This window comes from Hibiscus syriacus, unplaced genomic scaffold (genome assembly GCF_006381635.1).
Source record: "Hibiscus syriacus cultivar Baekdansim isolate YM2019G1 unplaced genomic scaffold, ASM638163v2 tig00110387_pilon, whole genome shotgun sequence".
NCBI classification, from domain to species: Eukaryota; Viridiplantae; Streptophyta; class Magnoliopsida; order Malvales; family Malvaceae; genus Hibiscus; species Hibiscus syriacus.
This window is the reverse complement of record NW_024062717.1, coordinates 3,259,437-3,274,462: the sequence shown is the minus strand read 5'-3', so window position 1 is coordinate 3,274,462 and position 15,026 is coordinate 3,259,437. Positions and strand designations below refer to the sequence as shown.

The 15,026-nt window shown below is 34.8% G+C and overlaps 1 protein-coding gene across 1 annotated transcript; it reads left to right on the top strand.

Annotated features, from left to right (window-relative positions):
- The first annotated feature begins 11,983 nt into the window (after nucleotides 1–11,983).
- Nucleotides 11,984–13,661, top strand: LOC120122651 (NDR1/HIN1-like protein 13). Its single transcript, XM_039141770.1, has 2 exons — nucleotides 11,984–13,011; nucleotides 13,621–13,661. Exon 1 carries the CDS (start codon nucleotides 12,211–12,213, stop codon nucleotides 12,994–12,996), a length of 786 nt encoding a protein of 261 aa, XP_038997701.1. The 5' UTR covers nucleotides 11,984–12,210; the 3' UTR covers nucleotides 12,997–13,011; nucleotides 13,621–13,661.
- The last annotated feature ends 1,365 nt before the right edge of the window (nucleotides 13,662–15,026 follow it).

The following is a 15,026-nucleotide window of genomic DNA, read 5'->3' as shown; positions in this document are numbered from 1 at the left end:
TTGAGGTGGTGTACCCAATATTTATTCCTTTAGAGGAGACATTTTTTGTTAGTTAATGCGAATGCAAAGAAATGAAAATAACAAAATGCAAAATATGTCTAAATGCATGATGCATGTAATATATGAGGCATTGATCCAAAAATGTGTCTGTTAATATAAATAATCCTTATTGAGGAAAAAAATGTTACGTCTTAGGAGACAAAAACATCTTAAAGGTATAGACCCCGAACATCTTATGACAAGTTGATTCATCTTCCACCTTTTTTCTGTCACCGGTTGAATGCTCCGTCGAACAGTTCCGGCTTCTCTGGCTAAACTGTGCAAGTGACGAGCTGTTTGCTCCAAAAAGTCTTGAATGGTTGCATCTCCGGTTTTCATTCTCTGTTGAGTCTGCTCCCTAACGAAAACTCCATTGAAGCCCTCCATCATTAAGAGCTATCTGAAGTTCATTTGCTTGTTTCTTGAATTCATCAGCAATGACATCCAACTCAGCTAGGGTTTCACCATCTTGTTCTCGTAGTCTTTGAAAGGACTCTCCTGGTCAGTAACCTTTTTCTTGTCTTGCCCCTGCAACTTTCGCAATCTCGTTTTGGAAAAGTTGACTTTTGACGTGCTTGGTGTAAACCTGGTCAATTCCGAGTCTTTTCTGACCATAGCTAGACTTTTGAGCTTTTCATCTCTTGAATTATAACCCCTTTGTCTATTAATATAAATTATTTACATTTAACGAACATGTTTTTGGTGGATCAACACCTCTCTTTCGAATGATGCAAATGACAAAAAGACAAACACAAAAGCACAAAGTTAGTAAGATAGAAAAAATATAAATGATGAAAGTAAAAGAATAAATGAAAACAAACTGCATGATTAGGGTAAAAAAACCCTAGGTTTTGAAATGAGATTTTAGAGTAGGCTCTAATTCCATATAATCTCCCGATTTAGGTTCTAAAGAAGGTACCCAAGTTATCCTTGTTGGTGCCCCCTTGTGCTTGTTAGACCCTTAGTCCTAAGCCCATTACAAGCTTGTGTGGACTAAGTTAAACTCGAGAGGATACATTTCCTTATGCCTATACGGAGAATAAATTCACACGAAATCATAAGGCATATGAATCCCGAAGGTTACTTGCTAGGCCCATACGTAGAATAAATTCTCACGAGAACGTCGCTTTCACCCTTACTTAAAAACGGGTTTGGAGCTCGAGTTTAGATCCTTAGGTGAAAAAGAGAGTTTTATAAACTGAAACCATCGAAAGAAATTGTCAGTACAACTATTTATTTGAAAATGTAATCAAAAGTAAGTAATAAGGATCGAAAAATTACCTTAAAATTTAAACTTACCCTTTTCGTTAAAAGGACAACCGGAAATTACCTTAGCCTGACTCACTTACCTGTCCCATCAGAGTCACCAAGCTGTCAAAACCGTCTTTCGGGTGGGCCCGGAATTGGGCTTCGACTTGAATAAAACAGATTAGAGTCACCACCGATCATTTATTTTAAAACAAATGGGTTGATCGAATACCTTATTTCTTACATGATCTGCTTCTTACAAAAGATGTGTCGGATTCGGGAGTCGGTTACAGTCAAGGAAGGGTTAGCAGCATTGAATTGCCCTTTCGGTACTATGTAATTTCCAGTTGTCTTTAATTAAGAAAGTTGTAATTTAAATTAAAAGGTAAAAATATGATCCAAATTACTTACCTTTAACAGTTTTGAAAACGTACCCTTAAAAAACCTCGAACGTGTTAGAGGAAAAAAGTAATGAAAATAAATAAGATAAAGAAAATAAAACAAAGCAAAAAAACAAATGAAATAAAGAAAAATAAGATAAAGAAAAAATAAAGAAAATGAAAATAAAAATAAAAATAAAAAAGATATAAATAAATAAAATAACTAAATAAAGATAAAGAAAAGTAAATAAATACATAAATACATAAAAAAAGAAAAAAAGAAAATAAATATAAAGAAAAAAATAAATATAGAGAGAAAAAAAAAATAAAGAGGAAAAAATATAATAATAATGAAAATAATGATAAAATAAAACCAAAAAGAAAGGAAATGGTAAGAAAAAGAAAAGAAATAAATATATAAAAAAGAGTAAAAAATAAAAATATATATAATGATAAATAAATAAAGTAAAAATATATAAAAATACTTAAAAAAACATAATAACGATAAATAAAAGAAAATGAAATAAACCAAAAAGAAAATAAAGAATAAAAATAATAAAACCTACTATATATATATATATATTAATAATATTAAATGACTAAATTAAAATAAAACGAAACAAATGGTACAATTTGAAAGAATCAAAAACAAAATGGGGATTTATGGGAAAAATAGAGCTTTACAAAATAGGGGGACCAAAATTGCAATTTTCTCCCTTACAGAATGAAAACACGCAGATCCAACAGAGTGGGGCTGGTCGACGCGCGGGTCAGGAGTCGGGTTTGCGGGTCGATATAAAAGCCAATGTTTTGGCTTAACAACTCCATTTTTCATTTTCCGCACAAGGCCCCCGTTTCTTATATTTCTCTCAAGTGTTCTTCAGATTGAAGAACTCGTCGCCGTCTAGGTTCATAGGAACCCAGAAACCGGCCACCGCTACCTCCCCGACAGTGAAAAAAAAGTTTTGATTTTTCTAAAAGATTTTTCCACCCTCGTTACGAAAATCACGGTGGTTTTTGCAAAGCGGCCTCAGGGGAGGCTAGATCTGAGATTTAAAATCTCAAAACCATCCCCTAAAGTTCACCGGCCTTTCGAAAAAGGGAAAAAAGAAGACATCGCATGCAAGCCACGAACTACGAAAAAGGTATAAACCTTTACCTTGTATTGCTCTTCGATTTTTTTTTTACAAAAAATGCTTTAGATACACTTGCGATTTGCTTGTATTTTTCGTGGTTTTTCTGTGTGTGAGTACTTGTGCCTAATATTTTGTGTAATCGTGGTAATATTCATGATCTATTGTCCCTCGAATGTGTGTTACATATAATATTTATAGTAAAAAAAATATACTATTTTTAGTGCAAATAGAGTCCTAATGAAATTGTTCTTTGTTGTTTGTTGGTGATGCTCCATGTTCGTCGGATGGTTCGAGGTTGTTGCGTGAGAAGCGGTGATTTGACCAAGCTGGGATAAAGGCATGCGATGTTTGGAGGAAAGAAAGCTAGGGTTCAAACCCTGGCTGGATCGGTTCGGGTTGTTCCAAATGGGTCACGTGCAGTTGGGTTCCTGGGCTTGTGTTGTTGTATCTGGGTGCTCTGTTGGACAGCTAACGGGCTTGCTTGAACTGGGCCTTGGGGTTTAACATTGTAACATTGGGCCTGATACAAAAAATAAAAATGTGTGATATGTACCATATTGTATAATACAATTATAATGAGATAAATCAATATATAAATATATTATAGCAGTATGATCGAAATAATATTAATCGAGGACGAAATTAGGTGTCTACAACATCATAGAGTGTTGGGTTGATGATGGAGTCGGTTACGCCTTTGATGATGGTTCCAGTTCTTATGTAGATCGAATAAATGCAATCTACATCTTCTTGCATGTTTCAAAAAAGAGAGGTTAGATATGGAGATGCGGTGGATATAATGGGGTGGCAGATAGGGTTACTTACAGAAAGAGAAATGGAGGAGGAAGAAAGGAAATATCAGCTGCTTTGTGGTCGCCGTTGGATTTAAACTTCAAACTTTTGGAAGCTCTTATTTTGTGTGTGTATATATATATTGTTGTAATTTAAGAACAGTGAAACAGTCCCTAATAATTAGGATCATATAAATTAATTAAATTAAATATAAATTCATATATTTTTTAATTTGTATTTGAGGAGAAAAAGGGAAAATGCGTAACCATATTCTATTAACAGTAAATAAGAAAAATGAAATACGAGGATGTGATGTAGAGTGTGCCTTGAAAAGGGGCCGGTCTTCTTTAATTTGAAAAGATCAAATGAAGATTCTCCAATATTGGAGGTTAAGGGAGCAGGGAAAATATTCTCTTTTATCACTTGTTTAAATTTACTTCTCATTTATAATTGATTAAATATTATTAGATTTTATCTCATACATACTTCTGGTGGTAGGAAATATTCTGTATAAATAATATATTTATATATTATTAATATTTATTACCTAACCTACAGTGTGGTTGAAATCCCACTATAATATATATTTTGGAACGTAGATATTGATTTTTGTTCGGGTTACAAACAGTTTTGGGTTGGTGATGTAGAATAGAGATCAGATTCGGGTCATATATTTTTAAAATTTTTGGTTTTGTATTTTTTTGTGTGATTAATCTGGGGTAAGTATAAGGCAGTATCTGTTCACTAATTCTCAACCTCTTGATATTAAACGTTCACGTCTCTAATATTTATGGTGCCCAAATCCGGGTCCTCTAATATCAGTTGCGCGTATTTAAATTGGGGCGTTGATCTTATATTTTAAATTCTATGATTGTATTATTGGATCATTTAAAAGGTTTGAATATGACATTATAAGTTCACTATTGTAACGTATTATATTTATGGTATTACATTTAATGATATTAAAGTTTAAATTCATTTGGTGTCCTAGTTGGTTGGTTTAGATGAGTATCAATAGATACATGCCTTTAGATTCAAGTGTACTCCTTCAAGATTAGAATTATGATGGTGTTTTCCCTTATTCCTGATTTGTAGGAATTTATTATGTCATATGATTATGATAGTAGTCTAGAGGCTTGAAATGGGAGCCATGTTTTTTCTTGTAGACCACTGACAGATGAATTCGTTACACATACAGATAACATAGAATTTTCTAGAGATGTCAGTGATGATGAGACAATATAGTTCATGAATCTAAATTATATTATGCTTAGGATAGCAAGAGCACTTATAAGAGCTCAGCCCATCCTGATTGTTCCTCGTCATCCAGTTGTAGTTCAAGAGTCTTCGATAGCATGACTTCAAATGTATAAGACTGTTGAATACCACAGGTTGAATGAAGATGATAAAATAGCTACAGATCAATGGTTACGGAAGATACAACCGACCTTGAGACAGTTGCACCTTAGCCCCAAGGATAATATGTAATATGTCATGTCAAGTTAGAGATCTATAATTGCTTTTATCGAACTCCATTGATAGATTTTGTTATCATTTGAAACATCATATTGGTTTATTCATTGAAAAATTTTATGGTCATACTATTGGGTCGCTCAAAGGGCCCGAATGTGGCATCATAAGTACAATGTTGTAACGAGTCAAGTTTAGGGAGTTACAAAATACTCAATTACAGGAAGAGTCGATAAAAACAAGAGTAAACTAGTCATATAAGTCAAATATTTCTTTAAAAACCATCAAAGTGCACAAATTAGACATTTAAGAATAAAAAGGATTATATAAGAAAATTGTAAAATTCAAACAAACAACTCAGACAAATGACGTGTAGAAATAAACATCGTTATTGGAGTTGAAGGATAGACACCATCAAAAATAAAATAAAATATAAAAATGATGATTCGTTGACAAATAAATATCTCAATTTAACTGTGACCTATCTTTAGTGATTACGAGCAGCTATTAGAATCCAACCTAATAATCCAAAGTGGAAATACATTAACATAATAACCGAATAAACATTATTTGGAGAGACAACGAAAAGACAAATGTATAATAAGAGCAAACGATCAGGAAAAATAATTAGGATCCTTTTTAATGGTTCGAAAGAAGAAATAATTCGGGAGATTGCTTCATTAGAAGATTCGGAACGTGCTTCTTTGGGTTTTTTAGCACTTCAGGGAAGCAGGAGGTTTAGGTATGAAAGTCTTGCCTTGAACATTTTTCGAGGCTTGGTTTTTGTTTTTTTTTCTGGTTAAAAAAATCTTAGAATTCGTAAGTTGTTAAGAGTCGATAAGGAAGAAGTGGGGTTTAATCAAGTTAAGAAAAATGAGTTATATCCTGATCTAAAATCAGGAGTCTATGGTGTTGCGAAGACGGCTATCGAATAGAGAAAAATCGCAACTGATAATTTGAGAAAATAAAAATGAAGATAAAAGAGACACAAAATTTACGTGAAAAACCCTTGAATAATATAGGGTAAAAACCACGGGCAACGGTAGAAGAATTTCACTATGAGAAAATAGGAATTACAACTTCTCTCGATCGACCAAGGAGAAAACAATGATAATTCTCTCTTGATAAAAAAGAGAAAACAACTCTCAAGAAACTCTCTAAATTCTCTCTAGTATTGGAAGAAAACTAGAATGCTTTGGGATGGTTTTGAAGCTAAATGGGATAGGGTATTTATAGCTAAATCTTAAGGACTTAATCTTGTAAATACCCTAAAGTTTAATGATTAAAATGTATAATTTTACCATTTATTATTTCAACAATTTGGTGCCTAACTTGGACCAATTTTCAGCCGCCCAAAGCAGCCCCATATACTGCCAGCCGCCCATGCATTGACATTTCAACAATCTCCCACTTGAAGATTTGATTGGAACAATCATATCTTCACATCATTCTTTCTACCTTGTACCATCATGTTGCTTATGTTTCCGTCAGGCCACAAGAGGATCAGCACCAGGTAAATTTATCAGCGTTGATCGCCTTCGTCATGAAATCTGCTATGTTGTCTTTGGTATGAATCTTCTGCATATCTACTGTCCCTTCTTCAACCTTTTCAAGAATGAAATGGTACTGAACTCGTATGTGCTTTGTCCTTGAATGAAATGTTGGATTCCTTGCTAGATGCAAGGCGCTTTGACTGTCACAAAACAGAGAGACATACTCTTGATTGTGCCCAAGCTCCTCCAATAGCATCTTCAACCAAATTGCTTCTTTACTGGCTTGTGTAGCTGCTACATATTCTGCCTCTGTTGTGGACGTAGCCACAACTGACTGCAATTTTGAAACCCAGCTTACAGGTCCACCAGCAACTTTGAACACATATCCTGTAGTAGATTTGCTTTTATCCAAATCCCCTGCATAGTCAGAATCGACATACCCATTTATAAGTAAGTTTGATCCTCCGTAACATAATGCAACATTTGAGGTCCCTTTGATGTATCTTAGGATCCTCTTTACAATATTCTAATGCTCTTTGCATGGATTCGCCATGTACCGACTAACCACTCACACTGCTTGTGCAATGTCTGGTCTTGTGCATATCATAGCGAACATTAAACTTCTCACTGTTGATGCATACAGTACTCGAGACATCTCCATCCTCTCTTCTTCACTGCTAGGACTCATACTGGAGGATAATTTGAAGTTAATAGGAAGAGGGGTAGAAATTGGCTTACAATCTTGTATGCTGAATCGTGACAAGATATTCTTCAAGTAATTCATTTGTGAAAGTCAAATCATCCTATTACTTCTGTCTCGGTGAATTTGTATCCCTAGAATCTTGTTTGCTGATCCCAAGTCCTTCATTTCAAATTCCCTATCCAGTTGTGCCTTCAATTCTTCAATATGATCTTTGTTGGGTCCTGCAACCAATATGTCATCCACATACAACAACAATATAACAAAATTGTTATCACCAGACCTCTTGAAATAAGCACAAGGGTCTGCATTAAGTCTGTTGTATCCAAGGCACATAATGAAGGAATCAAATCTCTTATACCAACACCTCATCACCTGCTTTAGACCGTACAAAGATTTGTTCAACCTGTAAACCAAGTTCTTCTTTTCGTCTTCTTCAAAACCTTCAGGCTGGAGCATATAAATCTCTTCTTCAAGATTTCCATGAAGAAAAGTTGTTTTAACATCTAGCTGTTCCAGATGTAAATTCAATGTAGCACACATTGCCAAGACTACTCGAACTGTTGTTAGTCGAACCACAGGAGAAAAAATTTCATTGAAATCAATACCTTCTTTCTGAGCATATCCTTTGACCACCAGTCTTGCACGATACCTCTCCACTTGATCGTCACCATTTCGCTTGATTTTGAAAACCCATTTGATACCAATTGGCTTCCTTCCTTGTGGTAGTGGCACAAGGTCCCATGTATTATTTTTATGAAGGGCTTCAATTTCTTCTTGCATCGCCATCATCCACAGTGAAGCATATGAACTATTTATTGCCTCCTGGTATGTTGATAACTCACCGTCCTTTGTTAAAAGACAGTATGCAATATTACCTTCTATAATATAATCTGAGTGACAATTAGGACGTCTTCTCACACGATCTGATTGACGAGTTGTTGGAGCTTCAGAACTCTCTGGTTCTTGTTCATCATGTGCTGGTTCCGCTTCAGAAGAATCTCCTTGTTCAACCTCCTTTTCTACATGTATCTGTGTAGTCTCTGAATTTTCAGCGCTATCATCGTCTTCTTTTCTTTGTAGTTTATCCTCTACAAAGATAACATCCCTACTGATGATCACTTTATGGGTAGTGGGATCCCACAAGCGATACCCCTTTACACCATCAGCATACCCCTTTACACCATCAGCATACCCCAAGAATTTGCATTTCCTGGATTTTGGATCGAGCTTTGAAATTTCTTGGGAGTTGTACATCACGTACACAATACTTCCAAATACATGGAGGTTTGAATAATCAGCTGGTTTACCAATCCACATCTCCATTGGTGTTTTCAGCTCTATTGCAATTGATGGAACTCGATTCACCAAATAACAGGTGGTATTGACTGCTTCTGCCCAGAATGATTTTTCTAGGCCTGCATCCCTCAACATTGCTCTTGTTCTTTCTAACAAGGTTCTGTTCATCCGCTCTGTCACTCCATTTTGTTGAGGAGTGTTCGCCACTATGAACTGTCTTTTGATACCTTCTTTCCTGCAAAAGTCATCAAATTCTTCGCTTGTGTATTCTCCTCCATTATATGTTCTGAAACACTTGATCTTATTTCCAGAATCAAGTTCCACCCGCGCTTTGAAGTTTTTGAAAGTTGAAAACATATCTGACTTCTTTTTAATAGGGTACACCCAACATCTCTTGGAGTAGTCATCAATAAATGAGACAAAGTATTTTGCTCCGCCAAGGGATGTAACCGGTGCTTGCCATACATCATAGTGAACCAATTCTAGAACACTTTTGCCTCTAGAATTTGATGTGTTGAATTTCAACCGGTGCTGCTTACTTGTTATGCAATGCTCACACAAAGGAAGTAATACATTTGTTAAGCCTGGAAGTAGCTTTTTCTCCACAAGGACTTTCATTCCTTGTTCTGACATGTGTCTAAGTTTCTGATGCCATAGTATTGTTGAATCTGAACTACATGAGGCAATAAAGGCTTCTGCTTCTACCAAAGTCTCTCCCTTCAGCATGTACAAGTTTGCAGCTATCTTTTCACCTTTCAGCACCACAAGCGCTCCACGGAACACCTTCATGATTCATTTCCGTGTTTCAATCTTGCTTGCATTATTATCCAACAATCCGTAGGGTAATAAATATTTCTTCAGGCCTTTCATGTGCCGCACATCTCGAACAACTTTAATTGTTCCATCATACATCTTCAATTTGATGGTTCCCACGCCAATGATCTCTAAGGCATGATCATTGCAACTATACACAGATCCTCCTGAGACAGGTTCATAATGATGGAACCATTCTCTTCTTGAGGTCATGTGATATGTTGCTCCTGAATCAATGAGCCATATATCTGCATATTTCTTTCTACCTTCCACGGTGGTTGACGCTTCACAGCATAGAGTATCTCCATCATCTGAAGTGTTTGCGGTATTGCCTTGTGGATTGAAGTTTTTATTGAGACTCCAACAATCCTTCTTCAAGTGACCATTCTTTTCACAGTGGTAGCACTTTAAATTCTTCTTGCTCCTCGACTTCAATCTACCATGTTTATGACTGCTGCTTTGGCCACGTTCCGTTGATCTCCCTCTCATCGTTGTCAACGCTTCTGCTTGTTGCAGATTTACTTGTCTGTCTTCTTTGTTCTTGCGTCGATTTTCTTCTTGTAGAACAGCAACTGCAACGTCATCGAAGACTAGACTGGTGACATTGTTGTTTGTCAAGTTGATAATGAGTTGATCATACGAATCCGATAGACTTCGAAGTAGAAGTTCAGCATATTCTTGTTCTCATATTTTACAGCTTAAGGATGTAAGCTGAGAAAATAAGGTGTTCAGGTGTATTTAAGTGCTCCGTCACTGAAGTAGATTCTGACATCCGGAGAGTGTACAATTTCCTCTTAAAGAAAATTTTATTGTGCAACGATGTGGCCTCGTACAATTTGGTGAGATGATCTCATATCTCCTTAGTTGTCTTCTTCTCCTCGATGCTTGACAATACTTTATCTGCTAATGCTAGATGAAAGCTTGCCATAGCATTCTCGTCCATTTCGATCCATTTGTTGTCATCTGTGAAATCCACCGGCCTTTCATTGATAGCTGCTAGACAACCGTATTTCCTCAGGATGGCCTTCATCTTCAATTTCCACAATGAGAAATTTCTCCCATTGAACTTTTCAATATCAAATTTCGTTGCCATAGCTTCTATTTCGGATAGCTCCCACTATTTCACTATCGTGAATAGTTCTCTAGAACCGTCAAAGAATGGGTAATACCTTCTTACTTTCTTATGTTGGAGGATCCACCTTTTGGTGGCAACCACAAAGACAATAAGAAGATATTACACACTCAAATCTGGCTCGGATACCAATTGTTGCGAAAGACGGCTATCAGATAGAGCAAAATCACAACTGATAATTTGAGAAAATAAAAATAAAGATAAAAGAGACACAAAATTTACGTGGAAAACCCCTGAATAATATAGGGTAAAAACCACGGGCAACGGTAGAAGAATTTCACTATGAGAAAATAGGAATTACAACTTCTCTCGATCGACCAAGGAGAAAACAATGATAATTCTCTCTTGATAAAAAAAGAGAAAACAACTCTCAAGAAACTCTCTAAATTCTCTCTAGTATTGTAAGAAAGCTAGAATGCTTCGGGATGGTTTTGAAGCTAAATGAGATAGGATATTTATAGCTAAATCTTAAGGACTTAATCTTGTAAATACCCTAAAGTTTAATGATTAAAATGTATAATTTTACCAATTATTATTTCAACAATTTGGTGCCTAACTTGGATCAATTTTCAGCCGCCCAAAGCAGCCCCATATGCTGCCAGCCGCCCATGCATTGACATTTCAACATATGGATTGTTGAGTTTTTCATTTTCAAAGTAGCTAAAGTAGTGGGGTGAGCAGGAGGTGTTTATCAATTTGGGTTACAAGCATTTTCAGTTGGAATTTTTGTAGGGTCGAGTGTTGTAGTTGTTGATTGATTGAGCTGGCAGGGTGTGGGGACTTTAAGCGCTTGGGAGAAGGGGTTTTAAGGGGTGGGCTTGCTGCTGCATTTTTTTTTTTTGAATTTGAAGGCCTCCCATAGGATATCGAGAAAGATTTTATTTCTAAGCTTGGTGGAAAATATATGTTTATTTGGTGTTGTTTCTAGATTCTCTCATGTTTTGATCGTGCCGAAAGGATACTGTTTGTTATGGGCTATTCTTTGCAGTGGAATATGGTGTTGTTTTGTTTGGAGTTCGGTCTGCATCTTGGTGGGGATTGGTCATCTTAGATGGGTGTTATATTTTCACTGTAGTTCCTTGTTGGTTTTATTTTTCAATCTTATAGAGTTTCGTTCACAGGAGAGTGGTCAGATTAGTTGGGAGTTTATTTTCAATGTCTTTTCTTGTTCAGTAGGATAGATTGTACTTTTTTCCTCCTATTAAGTTGAAGGAGATTTTTAATGAGATAATCTACTCGAGTCTTGATAGCTTAATACTATAATAAAATCTTATTTGCCGGAAAAAATCATTCCTTATTTTTATTCAAAAATAAGAAAACTAATTAAAGAAAAAAATAACATATATTATAAGGAATAAGAGCAAAGTAAAAAAGAAAGAAAAAATTAAGTATGAATGATGAATTAAAGACTGATTCTATCATGAATAAGACAAAAATAGAAAAAGTAGGAGCAAAGAATAGATAAAAATAGCACATGTTGTTCGACCTAAATAGAAAATGAATCAAACGAAAAGCTTTTGGCCAAAAAAAAAAAAGAGAGAAAGAAATGCGTTGTGTTTACCAAATAGAAACATTCAATCTCAACGTAAAACCAACCACTCAACTTCAAAGAAAAAACCTCCTCCCATGCATGCCCTAAATTACTCCTCACCCTTGTTTTTTCTCACCTTTGTCACCTCCACCATTTCTTTCGCACCCCATCTCTCCCATGGAGGATGAGCGGGTCGTCGCCGGTACCCGGTTGCTGTCGTCGACACCCCACACCACCACTAATCTCATGAATTTGCCTCCCCCTCCAGGCCACCCCTTAGCCACCTACGTCGTCCAAGTCCCTAAAGACCAAATCTACCGCGTCCCGCCGCCCGAGAACGCCGGCATCGTCGAACGCCACCGCAAGGCGGCTAAGGCCGGAGGCAAGAAAAGCAAATGGAACTGCTCCACCTTCTTGATATGGTTCCTGATTGTTTTTCTCCTCTTATGTGTTATCGTTGGCGGAACCCTAACGGTGATTCACTTCATTTTCACCCCCGTAGCCCCCAGTTTCTCCGTCACAAAGCTCCATGTTAAGCAACGGAAACAAGGCAGCCCACCTACGTATCATGTTACGCTGAAAGCCAAGAATATGAACGAAAAGATGGGGATCGAATACAAATCAGATGAAGACGGCGGGAGTCTTATTTTCTGGACGAAAACCCTCGGATTCGGAAACTTTCCCGGCCTCAAACAAAACGTCGGCGATTCGGGCAACGTCAATATTAAAATCCAAGGCTTGAAAGGGAAACAGGTGCCGACTATGGTTCAGAAGAGCATCAGCGACAAAAAGACGAAACGCCAAATTTCTTTGAAGCTGAAACTCGAATGTCCGTTAGAGTTTAACGTTTGGATCTTAAAGCTTTGGAAGAAAGACTTGGATGTCAACTGTGACTTTAGGGTGAGCACCATGGCACAAGGAACCAAAATTTTGTCCCAAAAGTGTAAGACCAAATTGTCTTAAAGATTGATGCACAAGGTAAATTAATCTTAATAAATATAATATGTTATTATAGGTTTAATGCTTTGAGATTTGAGAATCATATTATATTAGTAAATTGTATATATATATATATATATATATATATATATATATATATATATATATATATATATATATATAAATGATTAAGGTCCACTTATATACAGAGTAAAACTTTTAATTTGACATAGTTTTAGGATAATTGGATGAGTAGAAATAGACGGTTAATATTATATCTGTGGTTTTTCTTTCTCGTAAATATCTTCACATTTCTTATTATTGATTACAACAGCCTACTTTCACTCGTCTAATGATCCTGAAAAGATATAAAAGTAAAAAGGTTTGATATAGTGTAAATAGATCTGATATATAAAACGGTGAATCCACAACCTCTTGAGGGTGGACACTGTAATATGAATTTTTTCGATTAATTACTAATTTTAATGATGTTACCCATCATAAAATTTTATTTGTACTCATTTCATTCAAAAAAAATTTGTAATGTCATATATATTACTTGAGTTTGGTGAAGAGGTTCATTGCTTTGGTTTGCTTTACTTTTCTTGTTAAGTGCACATTCTGACCTTGTTAAAATTTTGCATTTAGGTTCGGCCAACGACCTCTTGAGATCTCTCCATGCTAATGTTTGTTGAATCTTCTTCTACTTTTACTTTTCCTTATTAAAAACTTCCAAGAATAATGTACTAGTTTTTTTTATCCCTTGTTATTACTACGTTGGTATTGATTATATGAGCTGTTAGATAAACCTAGTTTTCGCATTTTCTGTGGATCAAGATATATCACATATAATTTCATTCGAATTTAAGGGAAATTATTAAAAAATAGAGAATTTACCTGGATGGAGATTTGTAGTATATTTTTTTAGTAAAATGACATGACTTTTTTTTGTAACATACTTAAATCATACATCTTTCTGACTATTACAATAACAACTATATTAATTAAACTCAAATTAATAACATTTAGTAATAATTTGAATGTTCTTTTTGGTGAAGTGAATAACTTATGTTACTCAAATGCATTAAAAAATAATATGACACAAAAATAACATATGGTTTGAAGAAAAATAAAACCTTTACAATTATGATAAAAGCTTACATTATTGATATAAATTATATAATTTCTCATATTTTAATATCATTTTTACTATATATATATATATTAGTAGAAAACAAATTCCACCAAAGTGACTTCTTTTGTGTAATGTAACATCAAATAGTATGTTGAGACGATTCGACTCGAATATTGAATATCACGTTAATCACTAAGTGACCTACATATGCATTCATGTTAGGAGTTTATTTAAACATGATTAAACAAAGATTTAATTAACATAACATCTTTAAACATACATTGGAAGCAAATACAATTAGTGTGTGAGAAAAAAATCTATGGCGACGTGTTTGAATTTAAGAAAATAATCAATTCCATACATAAGAACGTTTTCATCATTTCACATCAAACACTCCTAAAACATGCCAAAATACAAATTAATAGTATCAAAGGATTAAAATGCACATATAATATCTCTACACAAAACCTCAACTCAATTAGAATTCAGAACAATATGAAATGCAAAAACAAGGTTTTTAGGGATGAAATTGAAAAAATATAAATAATTTCAGTACTGAATATAAAATATCTAATTCCAAATTCAAATTAAATTAATTTTAAATTCATAGACAAAATTTTAGGTCATTTCAAGTTAAAAGTACCATTTAATTGCACTTGCAAAAATTTTGGACTAAAATGTAAATATACCCAAACCTAACGTTTACCCAATATTAAAACCATAATCCAGTAGCTCACTTTAGTACGGTAATAACAATATATTACCAATACTCCTTAGAATCTATAATAAAGGCCCGCTATTGATATAAAACTCATCCAATATTGACATTTGTTCATCTAGTATCGAGGTTAAAAATTAAAAGAATAAATTTTTCATGTTTTAAAGATAGAAATTAAATACTTCGACCATCACCAAACAT